The sequence below is a fragment of the Lepisma saccharinum genome, chromosome 2 (assembly GCF_977018435.1).
Source record: "Lepisma saccharinum chromosome 2, izLepSacc3.1, whole genome shotgun sequence".
In the NCBI taxonomy this organism is placed as follows: Eukaryota; Metazoa; Arthropoda; class Insecta; order Zygentoma; family Lepismatidae; genus Lepisma; species Lepisma saccharinum.
Window position 1 is genome coordinate 120,988,019 of NC_139230.1, and position 18,450 is coordinate 121,006,468.

The 18,450-nt window shown below is 37.0% G+C and overlaps 1 protein-coding gene across 1 annotated transcript in view; it reads left to right on the plus strand.

The window, feature by feature from the left end:
- Nucleotides 1-15,641, plus strand: part of LOC145983616 (uncharacterized) — a 113,520-nt gene extending 97,879 nt beyond the window's left edge. The window contains exon 7 of the mRNA XM_083116679.1: nt 15,627-15,641. Coding sequence (XP_082972805.1) covers nt 15,627-15,641 — 15 coding nt within the window. The remainder of the gene's footprint in view (nt 1-15,626) is intronic.
- Nucleotides 15,642-18,450: the final 2,809 nt, after the last annotated feature.

Consider the following 18,450-nt stretch of genomic DNA (forward strand, 5'->3'; position numbering starts at 1 on the left):
TATAATATGTATTATTTAATATTCATTTTTTGTTATTGAAATCTTATATAGCTCTAACGAATAAACAAATTAGTACCGCGTGTGGATCTGCATACAATTTTGCAATAAGTTTTCCGTAGATAAAATGTAATAAAAATCAAAGTAAAGTGCAACGAAAGCGAGTTACAAAAAACTGCGTTAGGTCACTCAACCTCCTCCCACCTCCCTCCATTCGCCTAAACACCAACAAAGCAACACGTATTTCTGTGAGTTTCTGCTTGGCTTCGCTGGGCTACGTGTTGGTCTTCATATCAGTGCATGAGTCATGCTTCTGCAGACCCTGCACCTTACCATGATAGAGCAATACAGGTGCAGTACCTGTTCGAGCTGCCGCTGCTAATTTCATGAGGAGTTCAGAAGTGCTTTTTCGATCGTGTTTGAGCTACAACATGCGTAAAAGCATGGCTAAAGTAAAAATGTGCTTTCTGTTTTTCAGGTATTTTGGTTTAAACAAAGTTATATTCCGCATTGTGAATTCTTGTTTAGTCATTTTAAATACATTTTCCTCTGTCAATTTCTTGGTGCCGATGCCATTCTTTTTCGAGGAAGGCACCGAATACGAAATCACTTGAAGTAATGGCGTATCCAAAGGGAGGGTCTTGTAGTCCGGATCCCCCCAAATCCATACTTTTTTCCCTCCGAGCAAATATTAAGAGTACTTGAATTTTACTCAGATTATGTATGTTACACTGCAAAGAATAATGTCTTGTGATATCAAGACGGCACGAATGTCGAGACTAGAACAAGACAGAGACAGTCCAGTTAAACTTGAGACGAGAATTAGGTTTGATCGTTCAAGACTTGTCGAGATAGGACAGGCATACCTCTTTAAAATCGAGACGAGACCGAGACTTATTTATCTGAAACTCTCGATCTTGCTCGAGAATTAAGTAATATTAGAACAACCTCTCTTAACCTATAAATGATTTAAAACTACACTTAAAGACTGCCAGACTCAGTCCTACCTCGTTTAAGGACCAAATAATAGTACAGAGACAACAAACGATCGCTGGTGCTCTTGGACACACAACTTTCGCTTAGATTCACGGAAATATGTATGCCGTAAATACCATCGTATTGTGTTGATAAGAAATTTCGAGAAACTAAAGACAAGATTAGGCACACTCAGAGAAGTCAGAAAACGTCAGAAACCAAACTTTTGTAACGAGCTAAAGTTTGTATGAAACTAATTCTGTCCAATGACGAAAAATGAAAAAGAAACTTGGTTGTATATTTAACAGTGCTAAAGTTTCATTGTATTGAGATATGTGAGTAGTCGTCACAGAATTGCCCTGTGGGTTATATCATGACGCTTGTTGCTGGGTTATAAGAATTATTTATAGGGGGACAAATTATTGAACATCGAAATAAATAATAATAAATAATGTGATTTAAAATATTTTTATAGTTTATCTACATTTTCTATTTACGTTCGCACAAGAATGGGGAGGATGATCGAATTTTATAATAATTTAATCTAATTTAATCTCTGACGACGATGTGCATAACTGGATGATTACTGACGTGATGAATTTTGGTAATTTTTCTACGTCTATCTGTAACATCGTTCAGTCATGTGGTGGTCTTAATTTAACATAAAGCAACATCTTTCATAGGAAAGTACTTATCAAATTTCCATACTTTGTGGACATTTCTGGGAAAAGAAAATTAATTCAAAAGATAAATAATACTATATGATATTTCTCAACGTAAAACAAATAACTGAAAATTTAAAACAAATACTGCTTGTATTACACATTTCATCTGTAAAACTTCTATTATTTACTTTGAACACCACACTACACCTTGATCTTGTATTATCTGCAATGAAAGAAATACCATTGTTGAATGCAATAATAAGATATGCTAGATATGTAAAAAGAATTAGAAGTACTAATTCTTAGTTCTTAAATTGAATATCACATTTATTGCTTTAAAATTCCTTACAATTGAAATTTCTTTTAAATGTTAACTTTCTAACTGCACTTTATAGTACCAAATAATTATTCACACAAAGACTATTAAAGATATTTCTACAAAACAAATACTTGCAGAAATATCGAATCGATTTTGGTATCTAATAGTATTTCACATTTCTTGTTGAAATGTATCTGTGTTAAAAGAAACAGGGTTAACGACCTACAGTACGTAAAAGAACATTGGAAAGTATATAAAAATATGTATTGTTCTGACAAAGTACTGTAATATAAATATTATATTGTTGTGTTGTTTCGACGAGGACACATGGTTTTCGATTTTCGTCAATCTGTAGTATAGAATCAGAATGGAAATGCTTTGAACAGATTGTGTTTCGGTCTCATGGTCTGTTCTTGCATTTATGCCTTTTCACTTGCTCACGTCTTGCCTATTCATATTGAGCAAATGTCAATTTATAGAATAATCTCTATTCTCTACCATCTTCAAAACTTGCAGACGAGGAAATTTCTGCTTCCTATAACCACGTGTCTTTTTATGTAAAGAAATCCAGACTACCTCTCCAGAATATACAATACAATGGAAATATCTACAAATTCCTCAAGCAAGCATACCTTATAGTTATACTTGGCACTACTGTAAATACAACAAATTTCGTTTGTTTCAATTATTTGTGTTGTATTGATAGTGATATAGACTGGTAGAGACTATCGTCAATACAAATTGCGTATTTTTCAGTATGTAACCAGATAAGGAAATAAATCACGTAATGTTGTTTGTTGCATATTTAATGAGATAACGCTTCTCTACACTAATGCAAATTTCTTGTTTTCATAGTGTGATACTAAGGATAATGATTATTCGTGGCTTTGACTTTTTGCCTTATAATGTTAATGTTTCATAACCTGTGGATATAGTTAATTACCTAGGTATAATAATGAAGTAAATCATGGGCGCCCGACCCTATAAAATTTTACAAAGGAGGGAAGGTCAATATCAAGGTTATGTTCTGAAGGGCAACATATTCCATTTCATGTGATGCCATATTTACGGGTAAATATGAGTTTTGGCTTTAAACACATAAAGCACACACACACACACCTGTTCGCACATGGGGCTATGAGGAAAATGGTCATGTGATCAACTAGTAGTTGAAACAAACATTCCAATGTTTTTTTCGACTTTATTCTTTAAAGTTTACTTAAAATAGATTTGACCATTTCAGACTTGATGGTAAATTAAAAGGAATAGAATGAAACAGATGAATAACCTAGTTGAAGATCCTGTCACTTCCTTAGCCTGTATTGGCGACGGACTGGGAGTAGTGTGAGGAAGAAGGATAAATATTTGCAGAGCTGTAGCTAGAGATATACCGTAGTGAATTTGGCAACTTCGCCCTATGCTTCCCTCATGTGCAAATTTCCCCCTAAGCCCGTAAGGCAATGGTTCCTTGGGGCGCCGTGGCTGGCTTAGAGAAGTGCCTCGAAATGTTCAAATATTTTCACTGAAATGTCATTTACTTACTTATCCGTTTAGATAAGCAATAAAAAATGCAACTACTGAATTTAATGGTTACAGATAATCAGTATTACCTGTCTAATAATTTCCAAATGTAATATTGAGTGTGGGTTTTGTAAACACTAAGTTGCTGACCAAGGCAGTTCATTAAGATATAAAAACACTTAACAAGTAACGTTTCAACCCTGAAGAAATCTTTTTAGTTTAGTTCTTCGTCTGAGGAAGACCCTGATAGAGGGTTGAAACGTTACTTGTTTTATATCTTAATAAACTGCTTTGGTCAGCAACTTAGAGTTTTTAATATGGAAACAAGGCTTAATTATATTACTGTGGGTTTTGGTTTTTAAGTTCACTTGATGTACGTATAGGCTAATCATGAGTGGACCTATAGTTTAAAGTGAGATCTGAACTACTTGTGCCTCCACCGGTTATCGAATCAGGGACTCTTGGATTACAAGGCGATGGCTTTACCACTACGCCATGGAGAAGCACTCGTTGCTATGTAAGAAATGAAAGTACTCGATAGTAATTTGTTTTTTTTATTGAATGGTATATATTTCTAAACCATAAAAACATTAGTGCAGCGTGAGGAACTGCAGACAATTTTGCAGTAAAATTCTCAGCATATAAAATGCAATGAAATCAATGATTAATTATATAAGGGAAAAGAAAGGAGCTACGAATGTAAGATTTATAAAACACTGCAGTCACATGAACTTGCCTCCCCTCCTCTCTCAAACGCCAAGAAAGTGCAATCGCCTAGTTCTGTGAGTCATGCTCCTTTATGTTACTGGAAGGCCAACGCAGGTATTCCTACATCCGTCTGAATGATACATTAGAGTTGCTAATTTCGTGAAGAGTTGAAAATTGTTGAAAAATATAAATCCCATAACGCGTCAAACCTTTGTGAGCCAGGCTTATCAAGCAGATTGTCATTGGGTAATTAATGTGTGATCAGTGCTTAGTCGCGTCATCGTTGTCCACTGGCTTTCTAGACCAGAATGAGCTACTTTTCTTTTTTAATTAAACTGCACAATTATTGTCAGGGTGCTGAATAAACAAAAAAAAATAGGGTTCTTTCACTGGGAATCGAACACGGGGCAGTTCTTTCCAAGGGATAAACTATAACAATAAACTCATTCATCATGTCTTTGTATTTGGAAACCATCTGTGATAGCCTTACAAGACGATTGGACAAGGACAAGATGTGTCCTGTGGGACGGTAGAAAAGCGTTGTAAACGTCTACATTAGTTTATATTAATACTATAATTTTATTAAAATATCTTTAACTAACTATTGAAACGTCGCTCTTCTAGAGAGAGACATTTCTTGAGATCAATAGATCAGATTAACATTACACACACTCCCAATTCGAAACAATATAGTTTATTAACATGTAACTAATCAATATTATCTTGTTAGTGTCCTAATCCTAAGCTATGATTTAACCCAATCATATCAGTTAAGTTGTATAACAAAAGGGAGCATCTAAGTCTCCAGCAAACACTGAACTTAGTATGTAACCTTACCTTTGAACTTCCAACATTGTAACACTCGGGCAGCGTTTCGACACACACAACATAACTATCTCTCAAATCTTCAGTATTTATAATTTATTGTGGACCTTGCCTAATTACTCAGCCTGTCAATCAGAAGTATGCTCTTTCCGGTTTTGGTGGCTATCTTCGCAAACAGTTCTAATTCTAGGAGGAAGTCCTTGTCAGTCACAGATATTTAACCTTCTAGGTACATCTGCACGGGACGTTTGTCACACCTAGAGCGGTGACATAATATGATTGGCACTTCATGATTGACATATAGTGATATCACTTCATTGATATCAGATGATTGACACTTGATGACTGACAACTGATCATATGATTGACACTACACAATTGACAGCTGGTGATTGACATTATTGTCATACCATGGCCAAGGGCTTGCTTTTGAGTGATATGCTAAGCCACTGCCATCTCCGAGTTTCAGCCTTCACACGTGGAGGAAGGTTTCTAATCTTAACTCCCAGTGCTGAGTAACTGGCAAGATTAATTTCTTTTGACTGGCTGTTACTTCCTGCCAAACCAACACCCAAAATTGTAGTATTCATTAAATGCACGTTACAATATGTAAATAATTCTTGGAAAGCCAACTGCTGTCGTTATAATATGAAAATTTTAAGAGACAGTTACATTTAATTTAGTGTCCTTAAATATATTTTAATATTCTTCCGAGTGCCAATTTACTCCATACTCACTTTTAAATTACAAAGCGCAAATTTAAAAAACACGTTAAACACTTAGGTCATGTCAAACCGTAATTAAGTCATAATTCAAAATATCGTGACGTAACAGGCGCCATGATAACTCGTGGTTGATTGCTAAAAGAGGGGAGAATTATGCCCTAAATTACTGATCATGTGACTAAATAATCGCATCGAGAAAATTATAAACAAATTTTAACCCATTTTTTTAATATTCATTTCTAAATTTTGTTGAATCTGGCAACACTCATAGGCAGGGCTCGAAAAATTCCGGTCGCCAGATCGCCATGGCGACTAAAGATTTCAGCCTGGCGACTGTGATCTTTTGCTGTAATATGTACGAAATTTTGATGATTCTAAGTTCAAATTGCAGTAGAGCGTAAGTTAGCATATGATTTTTTCTTTTATCAACGTTGTGAACATTCCATAGTCAGTAACAATTTTTACCCTTTCTCCCCCAAACCCCATTTCCTGTTTCCTCTAATAAGTTAGCGATGTTTTGATTACCGCGATGCTCAGCATCTTATACAGTGTGTTTCACAACACATACTTTGAAAATGTATATCATGAAAACCGTAAGAGATATTTACACCGGGTTTTCTGCATTATAAAGCCTCACCCATTGAGATGTTTTTCAATGCTTAAAATTATCAGTTCACTCCGTACAGAAAATTATATAAATTAATAACCGACGGAAAGAAGCATTCAAATTTTTCCGGAAATGAACTTCTGAGTAAGAAAAATATGTAAGAAATTATCGAAGGGTCATAATTAGACATTTGATGACTGATGCCATATCAGTCTGTCATTTGCGACCAATATTGGTCATGTGCAACATTTGATGAATTTTTAACTGACGATTTTATGGGTTGAGTGAAAAGTGTCATTTTTGGGACATATCTCCGTATATTGAAACTAGCAGGTCGAAATATAGCCAACAGTCGCATGCAACATGTGTCTAAGTATTGGCTATACATTTACGTGAAAAATCGTAAATCAAGATTTTGTGCCAAAATTGGACTCTGAGAGAATCCTAGGCTGCCCCTGGTTACATTGAATTCTCTTCGCTCACTTTCGCCGCTACTGTGCCTGTTTTTTTAAATGATTCAGCATGGCTGATTCATTAGAGCAATGCGTGTGCATTGCTGAAGAGTATTTTACTACTCATTCTTACACTCATGTGCAAAGGTTTTCCAATAAAAATTCCCTGCTTCTGCTATACCTTACAAAGCAACTGTTTTACAACCAGTCAAACACCAACAAATGATCCCACAAATTGTTTAAGAGTTGGTATTTATTGTTGAAAATCAGTTCAGATGTTTTCAGCAAATTAACAATGTTTTTTTTAAGTAATTGCTTTTATTTAGATAAATGCTAACATAAATTTATGAACCCAGTGATAGCCTACAGGATTAGTTTAGTGCAGAAAACCCGGTGTAAATATCTCTTACGATTTTCATGATATACATTTTCAAAATTTGGATTGCGCGACTTTTGAAACACACTGTAGTATGCACAACTGCTAGTAGGTGGTTTCCTAGCGCCAGATTTTGAGAGCTAGCGCCTAGCTTTGAAGAAAAAATTTCGAGCACTGCTCATAGGGTATGGCGCTTCAGGAACGTTAATTGCATCATCTGACTTCAACGAGGAATCGAATCTAGGTCCTCTCGATTACAGGGCGAGAACGTTGTGTCTGCACCATCGGGACGGTTGTCAATATCCATAGCAGATGTAACGGATCGCGAGGTAATTTTAAAATGTGGAGAAGCCTGGAGTAATGAAGGATAAATACAGGACAAAATAACATTCCACTGAAGTGTTAATTTCGTACTTCGGTCAAGAAATGGATATTCCCAAAGTCATGAAGTCATAGGCGTAGCTAGAACTTTATATTTGGGTGTGCACAAAGAAAAAAAATGAGGTCTTGTACCTTTTTAATAGCATATTTTGCAACACAATCACTTGGCTCTTTAACTGCACTGATGTTTGTAAAGGAATATAAAATCACTAAATGACAGTGTTGAAAATTTCTGAATATATGTAGTAAAGAAAATCAAATTGCATAGAAATTACACACACAAAAAATGTTCATAAATGTTACAAACAAATACATCAAAATACACGTCATCTATAACAAGAGACGTCTGTCAAAAGGTACAATATTCTTAAACTCATCAATAACTTCATTTACATCAATAAACTAAGCTTTTTCCTGTTCCACAAATAGAAAGAGCAGGGCTTCCAATCTATCCTGCTTCTGAGTTGCTCTTAATTTAGTTTTAACTTGGGTAAGCTTGGAGAAAGCTCTCCCACACGTGCAGCTTGTGACAGGTATAGAAGAAAAGGGCTGCAGTACAGAGTATGCAGTAAATATCTTTTCTCCAATGACATCAAAAAATCGAAAAACTATAGACACTCATTTCATCAGCGATAATGCACACGTTTGTACAGTGTCTCTCAAAAGTTTTAGGACAACGACATTTTAAACTAGGCAACCCAATTTACACAAGCCGTTGGTGGGTTGCGTGCAGAGTTAGGCTCAATTTCAGGGTTGCCACATGCACAATAGATATTTATAAAATACGCGAAAGAAATATAAACAAGTATTATTGTATAAAATTATTAAAAATATCACTATTATATCGCGTGGGCCTCCCTGATGGCGCAGTGGTAGCGTCGTCGCCTTGTACTCAAGGGGTCCCGGGTTCGATACCCGGTGGAAGCACATGGCACAGTGGTTCGGATCCCACTTTAAACCGTAGGTCCAGTTCCGATTAGCCTTACTGTGCATAAAGTGGACTTAAAACACCAACTCAAACGAAACAAACACTATTATATCGCAAATGACAAAATTCTTTCTGAAAGAAAAAAATAGGTTTTCTAGTATTTCATCGCTGATGAGTCTACAGTAAGGAAAAGAGGTGAGAGGAAACGAAAGGTTACAAAAGAGAGAAGAAAGAGAAAGCAAAAGGAGAAGAGGAAAAGTAGAGGAGAGAAGAAAGATAGGAACAAAGAAGAGAAAAGAGGAGGAAAACGAGAGGAGAGGAGAGGAGGAGACGAGAAGACTGAAGTGGAGAGTAGAGTAAAGGAGAGAAAAAGAGAAGAACGAAAAAAGAGAGAATAGCTCAGTGGAGTCGGAAATCTAAGACAGGAAAGGAGATAAGAGGAGTGGAGAAGAGTGGGATGGAGATAAGATGCGAGAAAAGTAGGGAAGGCGATATGAGATAAAAGCAGAACGGAAAGAGGGGAGAGAAGAAGGAGAAGGAACTGAAGAGAAGAGGTAGTTGCAGAAGATATCGTCTGAGCGTCAAGAATGGATGCATTGGTCAAATTATCGACATGAAACATTCAATAACATTTTGAAATGTACTGGAGAATATATTAGATCGGTGCGAAATGCCTTTTGGCTGAGTTCAGAGCAAATTAAAATCTTCCATGTAAGATCTTTGATTTTACCTGCGATTACACCACTAAAAAATGAACGTAATTTTTAATATTTATAAGAATTATTCAATTTTTCTCCACTTCTCGGTTCGTTGAAATGGAGATTTTGTAATTCAATATTTTCCCTCCCCCCATCGTTAATTCCAAACTGAATCATTCCGTTTCACACGGCGTGGACAATGAACACAATGGGATATGTCTAAAACTTACGAAAATTTTCTGCCACCGGAAGGGTTTGAACCTTCGACCATCAGATTGACAACCCTGAACGGTAGCCACTACCCTACAAGCTTTAGCTCCTTAAACCAGGTAGAAGAACAACAACACCACGCCTTTACCTTCGAATGAAACGACAATTTTTTTTAAGTATTCTGTCCCTCCAATATTGTAAATGTCGTTTGGTATACGTGTAGTTGAACTTTTACTTTAATTTGATTTGCTTTCTTGTAGTATAACCGATATCTTCGAGAAATAATTTTCAAAGTGATTAAAAACGAGAATATTGGTAGTTGTGAAAATGCGAGTTATTTCTTCTAACTTATTATTGTGATTAGACATTACGAATGGAAAATATCTAGAGGCTTGAACATTACAGGACGATGTTCTTTTCCTGTGATACTGTAACAGACAAAATGCTTGTTTACTGATGCAAGTCTTGTGTCCAGAACAGTCTTACGAAATGTATTTGCTGTTGCGTAAGATAACACGAAATAATTACACCGTGTGCGAACTACCAAATCTGTGCAACGTTATACGTAAACAGGCGGAAAATTTTATTCATAAAATCACTTCACATTTGACAGTGTTATTCAAGAGAGACTCGTGGGACACTGTGTTAAGGTGCTGGACTAAATCCTTCTAATTTTTCTTCCTCGAAGAATAACAATTTCTAAGGAAGAGCAACAGTGATGATCTTTCTTATTTCTTTTAAATGCTTACACTTTCCTTTAATTGGGTTAAAAATAAATAAGAATATTGCTTGCATTTCTGTCATTGACGTAGACCAGAGAGAGAGACAGACAGACAGACAGATATTACAAAATACTTCAAATAGTGCGAGCGCCATTAAAAAGTCATGATAATTCTATGTTGCGTACTTAGAATTATTCATACAATAAAGAACATGTCTAATTGTGAGTTAACAAAAAAAAAATAATAAAGACACATTTTCGCATCACGATTGCAGTTCGAAAAAGTCGGGACAGGGATTGAAAGTAACGCACTGTCCTGACTAAATCGGTGAATCGGACGTCTGGTAGCCTTGCATCAATGATTATAAAACTAAAAGCACCCAATATTGCAGCTTGAAGACTTTTGCGCAAGAAACAGATTCATTTATACAAGAGCAAAATTGAAATTTTTACACATCCTTGCATTGAACTCAAGTGGGAAAAGGGGTAAAATTAGCATGTCCTGAATTGCCACACATATAAATAGTTATTTCATTAATATTTGTCAATGTCTTTGAAGCAGTACACAATTATCGTTAGAGTATCATAATCCATGATCTTATATTTAAAAATATCCCGTTGAACGTGTGTCAATTCATTTATTTGTCTATTTTTTTTATATAAATTCCATATGGAGAACAATGTAGCCACTATATACTGCTATTACAAATAATGTTACCATGCTCTTGTTTAATAAAAGGGATTCTTTTTTAAGGAACATCTAGTATGGAGGATCGAACGTGGGACCGCAATGCTTTCAAGAACTCTAACCAATACACTACGCTCTTTGATTTCTTGGAGCTACTGTTCCTAATTATTCTTTCGCCTCAATATTGTAAACGTTATCTGCAAGAAAGAAGTTAAATACTCAGATATAGCTCTGTACTTCTAGAATTACTTTATACACATGCATTTGAAATTTAACCCTGAATTTCTTTCTTCGTATTAGTATATCTAAGCTTGTGAATATATTTTATTTGTAATTTTATAACGGTTTCATGAACATCTACGAAATAGTTCCTTATAACTTGGAATATGGTGAATAGATATGAAATGTCTTGAAATTAATTTTCGACCACTAGATTTTGGCAAGGGAATTATGTGTGATCCGTTTCCAGTTATTCATTGCTTAAACAAACGTTTTAAAACTATGTGGAATTTTCATTCTGGGATAAGTTTCTTTACTTGCTACATGTATGCGAACTACACCCTGTCCCACTTATCTCTGGAGCAGGTGAACGAAAACAAGTATCTGAGCAGCGATGAACACGTGAGAGGAACGGGATTGCGTGGAGGGAGGAGAGCCACTGCAGTTACCAGTCTTCCCAGCAGCGTGCACTGATTCGCTCTGTCCACCGATCCCCTCTCCCCTCTCTCCACTTCTCTTCCGCTATGCGCGGCTTTGCTCCAGAGATGCTGGGACAGGGTAGAATTAATTGTTTCTCAAAAGGTATCATCTATCTCTGTATACCACACATTTTATTCTTACTCACATGGAAAGAAAATGTCAATTTGTATTCAGGGGTAGTGTCACAGTTACAAACTATTTTGGCCTTGATGAGAAGTTTAGTGTAATTAGGAATTTTGTTTATAATTTTGAAATTGAGGTTGTCTAAGGTTGAAATCCTCATATTTAGGGCTTGAATTCGTCACTTAAGAGGTTGAAGATCGTCCTCTACTTTGTGCGTGACCTTCTTTATTTTTCTATTCATTATTCATCCTCATCGTCGCGATTAGCCAAAGGTAAAATAAGAAAAGTCCTCCTCCGTGACCTCCGACTGCAGGACGGCATGGATTCGAGTCCGCCTATGCTCACTCTCTAGGTTCTCGGCCTGTGTATGGGACCGGTGGCAACCCACCATCGTGAAGAAATTGGGGAGCTACGAGTGAGTAGCGTAACCCGGTATCGGAAATCTCCTATGGGGCATGTTCCTGGGTAAACAAAAAATAATCGATCAGACAATTCGATTATCGAAGGCGATAAAATAACCTCCGGTTGACCAAGTTGCCAATATAAATAAATTGAATACAGATTGTCTTCGAGGTTACATAGTTAAGAAGGAGCGGATACACGTATTACTATCCCAATAATTATTCAATACGGTTTTTTGTTCGTCAGTAATTATCACTTAAACTACTGCATGTTGAGCTGGTGCCTACCTAGCCCCCTCTGATGAAATCTACCATTCTTCAGATTCTCTTTAAAATTCGACTCTGGTCACTTGTAACGTGCTGGGTGCAGACACTGTGCATCGAAGCACAGTGTTTTGTGATAAGAAGCGGCCTTGAATAGCGTTAGTGAGTCACTTTGATCGCGAGCAAGTTAGACTACCAAGCTTGTCTGCCTTAGAAAACCAAGTCATTTTTCTCACGGTTTCCGAACGCGATTGCTATTGTAGAAGTATATATTCTCTCAAAAAAGAAAGAAAGGAAATCCAACCAATGTTCTCCCGCCGTTTAAAACCAAATATTATCTATTAAACGAAAAGTTCACGATTGTCAATAAACGGTTTAACCTATCTGAGCATAAGGTGAATGTAAATACTAAATTTAATAGAAAGGTTCTCCAAAATTTCTCTTCCACTGTCTACGTAAGGTCAGTACCCAGGGGAGGGGCCATGTGGGCCATGCTTCCCCCTCGAACCCTAAAATATTTAAATGTGAACCTATAAATAAATAAATACGAAAATAACATCGTCGATTTTTTAAATGAGTAAAAATTTCAATTTTGCTCTTGTATAAATGAATCTGTTTCTTGCGCAAAAGTCTTCAAGCTGCAATATTGGGTGCTTTTAGTTTTATAATCATTGATGCAAGGCTACCAGACGTCCGATTCACCGATTTAGTCAGGACAGTGCGTTACTTTCAATCCCTGTCCCGACTTTTTCGAACTGCAATCGTGGTGCGAAAATGTGTCTTTATTATTTTTTTTTGTTAACTCACAATTAGACATGTTCTTTATTGTATGAATAATTCTAAGTACGCAACATAGAATTATCATGACTTTTTAATGGCGCTCGCACTATTTGAAGTATTTTGTAATATCTGTCTGTCTGTCTGTCTCTCTCTCTGGTCTACGTCAATGACAGAAATGCAAGCAATATTCTTATTTATTTTTAACCCAATTAAAGGAAAGTGTAAGCATTTAAAAGAAATAAGAAAGATCATCACTGTTGCTCTTCCTTAGAAATTGTTATTCTTCGAGGAAGAAAAATTAGAAGGATTTAGTCCAGCACCTTAACACAGTGTCCCACGAGTCTCTCTTGAATAACACTGTCAAATGTGAAGTGATTTTATGAATAAAATTTTCCGCCTGTTTACGTATAACGTTGCACAGATTTGGTAGTTCGCACACGGTGTAATTATTTCGTGTTATCTTACGCAACAGCAAATACATTTCGTAAGACTGTTCTGGACACAAGATTTGCATCAGTAAACAAGCATTTTGTCTGTTACAGTATCACAGGAAAAGAACATCGTCCTGTAATGTTCAAGCCTCTAGATATTTTCCATTCGTAATGTCTAATCACAATAATAAGTTAGAAGAAATAACTCGCATTTTCACAACTACCAATATTCTCGTTTTTAATCACTTTGAAAATTATTTCTCGAAGATATCGGTTATACTACAAGAAAGCAAATCAAATTAAAGTAAAAGTTCAACTACACGTATACCAAACGACATTTACAATATTGGAGGGACAGAATACTTAAAAAAAATTGTCGTTTCATTCGAAGGTAAAGGCGTGGTGTTGTTGTTCTTCTACCTGGTTTAAGGAGCTAAAGCTTGTAGGGTAGTGGCTACCGTTCAGGGTTGTAAATCTGATGGTCGAAGGTTCAAACCCTTCCGGTGGCAGAAAATTTTCGTAAGTTTTAGACATATCCCATTGTGTTCATTGTCCACGCCGTGTGAAACGGAATGATTCAGTTTGGAATTAACGATGGGGGGAGGGAAAATATTGAATTACAAAATCTCCATTTCAACGAACCGAGAAGTGGAGAAAAATTGAATAATTCTTATAAATATTAAAAATTACGTTCATTTTTTAGTGGTGTAATCGCAGGTAAAATCAAAGATCTTACATGGAAGATTTTAATTTGCTCTGAACTCAGCCAAAAGGCATTTCGCACCGATCTAATATATTCTCCAGTACATTTCAAAATGTTATTGAATGTTTCATGTCGATAATTTGACCAATGCATCCATTCTTGACGCTCAGACGATATCTTCTGCAACTACCTCTTCTCTCCAGTTCCTTCTCCTTCTTCTCTCCCCTCTTTCCGTTCTGCTTTTATCTCATATCGCCTTCCCTACTTTTCTCGCATCTTATCTCCATCTCACTCTTCTCCACCCCTCTTATCTCCTTTCCTGTCTTAGATTTCCGACTCCACTGAACTTTTCTCTCTTTTTCGTTCTTCTCTTTTTCTCTCCTTTACTCTACTCTCCACTTCCGTCTTCTCGTCTCCTCCTCTCCTCTCCTCTCGTTTTCCTCCTCTTTTCTCTTCTTTGTTCTTTTTTCCTCATCTCTCCTCGAATCTTTTTACATTCTCCTCACTACAACTCCTCTCCTCGTCTATCCTATCTTTCTTCTCTCCTCTACTTTTCCTCTTCTCCTTTCGCTTTCTCTTTCTCCTCTTTTGTAACCTTTCGTTTCCTCTCACCTCTTTTCCTTACTGTAGACTCATCAGCGATGAAATACTAGAAATCCTATTTTTTCTTTCAGAAAGAATTTTGTCATTTGCGATATAATAGTGATATTTTTAATAATTTTATACAATAATACTTGTTTATATTTCTTTCGCGTATTTTATAAATATCTATTGTGCATGTGGCAACCCTGAAATTGAGCCTAACTCTGCACGCAACCCACCAACGGCTTGTGTAAATTGGGTTGCCTAGTTTAAAATGTCGTTGTCCTAAAACTTTTGAGAGACACTGTACCAATGTAATGACATTTTCAACTTCTTACAAACTGCCGCTTATTTTCTCTCTTATTGAAATATACGTCTTGAATTATCTTTGATAAAGCAGCCCATTAGGGTGTGCCTAGGCACACCTGGCACACCCCGTAGCTACGCCTATGCATGAAGTTCTCCACGTCACTCACAAACATCCAATTGCGGTCCTCTGGTAATTTCTTTTTCTCTCTCGAAATTGACATCTTGGACAAATAATTATTCGAAATTTCCATATTTATTAACTTGGAGGGGGTTATAACACAAATTGGCAATTACAAGTATTACAAATAGGTAGAAACATATAAATCCAAGTGTAAGTATGTTTTACGGATTTCTAATTTGAAGCGATCAAAGTTAGAATTGGGTGACGTTTGAAACATTGTATATTATGTTTCTCACTTGAGTGTTAAAAGAACGCTTCGTAACGACCTTCTCACAACGCCGTAGAATTAGGCAACACACACAACGCCAAGCGGACTAGCGAGCATTTCAGGATCTATGTGTCCCATTTTTTTTGCAGGTGGCTGTACATTAGGGTGATGACTTTTTTACAACCTCATTTGCCTGTATCATAATTTGATGAGCTTTCATTAAAGATTAGATAAAATCTTACTTTCAAGGTGATTAGACAAAAAAACCTCACGCACAAAATGATTTAAAAAAAATTATTTATCAATTTTTTTTGCCCATATTTTGAAGTCACTGTAAGCAGATATAAAATTGAACACAAGCTTTAGAGTCACATATATACACAACATTATATAGGGTCATCAAACACACAAGGAAGTCAATTATTCACGATAATGTCACTGGACAGGATGAATCTCAGTGGGAGGTTGTCCTTGTTGCGGCAGGAGTCGTGCAAGTCTTGCATAACTTTGATCGCACGCTCACAGCACTGGTTGCTGCGGGCAATGTTGATTGGAGATTAATCTGTTTTCCAGTGGGTTTTCAAGCATTTGAGACCTGTTGGGTAGTCATTCAGAACTGCAGATAGTTCATCAAAATCTTCAGCGCGGAACAATTGACTGCTGAACCAATGGTCGGCCCATGAGTAGGAAATGAATGAACAAATTTTACACAGCCTGTTCCGGGTTTCAGGCATCAGAATAAACGCAAGAAGGGATAGAATGGCACGAGAGTTCCATCGTGCATTGCTGATGTTTGGGATCTGTTGAAACTTCACGAAGGGGATCTCATTCCTGTCAGTGAAGTGACGGAAGACACGAGTGAGGTGGTATAGAAACTTCATGTCGTCTCTCCAGCCGCCTGTTTCCTTAATCTCAGTTTTACCGTTGCTGAAGGCTGCTTTCAATTTATCATAATTGCTCATCAAATCCTGCACAAAGAAGTACTCGATGTTTGGTGATTTAGTCGAACCTTGGAGCTCATCGTCCATGACAACGCGAAGAACGCGATCCAGCACATGGTGCTGGCAACTGATGAACTTGGGTTTGGGGTGACCTTTCTCTTCGAACATTTGCTGCAGCCGAACAACAACGCCTGTCTTCTTGCCGGTATTCACGCTTGTTGTGTCGGCAACAATCATCACAATTGATCCCCACAGGTTGAACTCCTCTAACACATCCTGGAGTCCTTCTGCGATCGTTTGAGCTTTCCCATCTTTCAATTTGAGTACAGGCAACTTAATTTCTTTTGCTTCATTCTTGAGGACCACGGCCTGATATTCAAAGCCATCAATGTGTTTGCCGTCAAAGTGTATGCTCCACTTCTCCAGATGAAGCGTGCTCACCAAGTGCTTCTTCATCTGAGCAGCTCTCGCGTAGATAGCCTTGTGGATTGCTGACTGACATGGGGTTGGGATTTCAATGCCCTCACCAGAAAGCTGGCGGCACACCTTTGCTGCTCCGTGGGACGACAGCTTTGAGCTTGTAACAAGGCGTCTTGCAATGCCTGTTGGGTTATGCTTCCTTGTGCTCGTTGATGCTTCATTCTCATCCTCCCAAGGACTGTCTTTGCTGTTGTCGGATGAGTCCGTGTAACTGTCGGAACAATCAGGTGGCGCTGAGCTTGTAAGTGTTGACACAGTCGCTTCCATTGCCTTCTTTCGCTTTGATAGGTGGATGGTCTTTGAACTAGCACGTTTGCAACTGGAATAACCAACCTGGCCCTTGCTCTCAATTTGCAATTTGTAGAGGTTTTCATCCTCTTTGCACATCCATTCGCCTTTCACCTTGGTCACGTCAAACAGTTCATTCAATGAATGAAAGTTTTGTTTCTTTCTGCATCGCTCATAGTCTTTCAGAAGGTTCGCTAGTTTTGCACAAATGGCTTGATCAGATACATGCGGGAAGTTCAATGTTTTGCTCCATAGGGCTTTAAGCTCCACAGAAATTAGACCGATCCTCTCTCTCCGTTCTTTGGCAGTGGATTCAAGAAATTTGAAGCGTCCAATGACGTGGCTTTTCAGGGGCATGCGACTCCGTTCACTCAAGGGTGCTTCATAAATTGCCACGTTGCCTCTTCTTGATGGCGCTTGAAACTGGACTAAGTTCTTTGTCCAGGTTTGCTTGTTCTTCTCCGTGTTAGAAGAGCTCTTCTTGAACATGTTGTCTTCTACTCAGCAACTGAAATAGAACAGGCCTTAACGTAAATATTAAATATGTAACAAATTAAAGAAACTGTTATTGAGTTTCCATATATTTTATTTAAAAACAAGCAAAAAACAATTATAGAAAATAAAAAAGACAGACACTAATAATATATTAGATGCTCAATTATAATTAGCGAGAGAGTTCAATGTAGCTCACCAAATAATACAAGGATTTATTTATAATATACTCTGGATAATGCGCAATTGCGCATTGCGCAATAGTTATAATAAGGCAATAATACTGTTGGCACCAAATTAATCTAATTAAAACTCAACTACCCGCTTTGAACACCTTGCTTATATAGCAGTTTATACCACACTGCGAAACAGCTGAAGAAAATGTTGATACTGTACAGAAGCTTCCCGAGTAATTACGTCACCGTGACGTCTCAGTCCGGCCGGACGGCGCACAGCCGTCTATGATTTTCTGGAATATTTCATATAATTCTCTGGTGCATAAATTATTGCACAACTCCGTTTGCTGAATTATATTATATATAAATATTGTTAATACAATTTTATGAAATGGTAAAATGGCATACATAAAATTTAAAAATGGTTTGTGCGTGACCTTTTTCAATATTTCAATGGAATATCTCACTTTAGTCATTAATAGGCAAAAGTTCATCCATTTGTGCTACAGGAAATAATTTTTGAGAAAAAAAATGAAAAAGTCATCACCCTACTGTACATACTGTATACCCCAAGGAAACAGGGGGTGAGCTCTTTC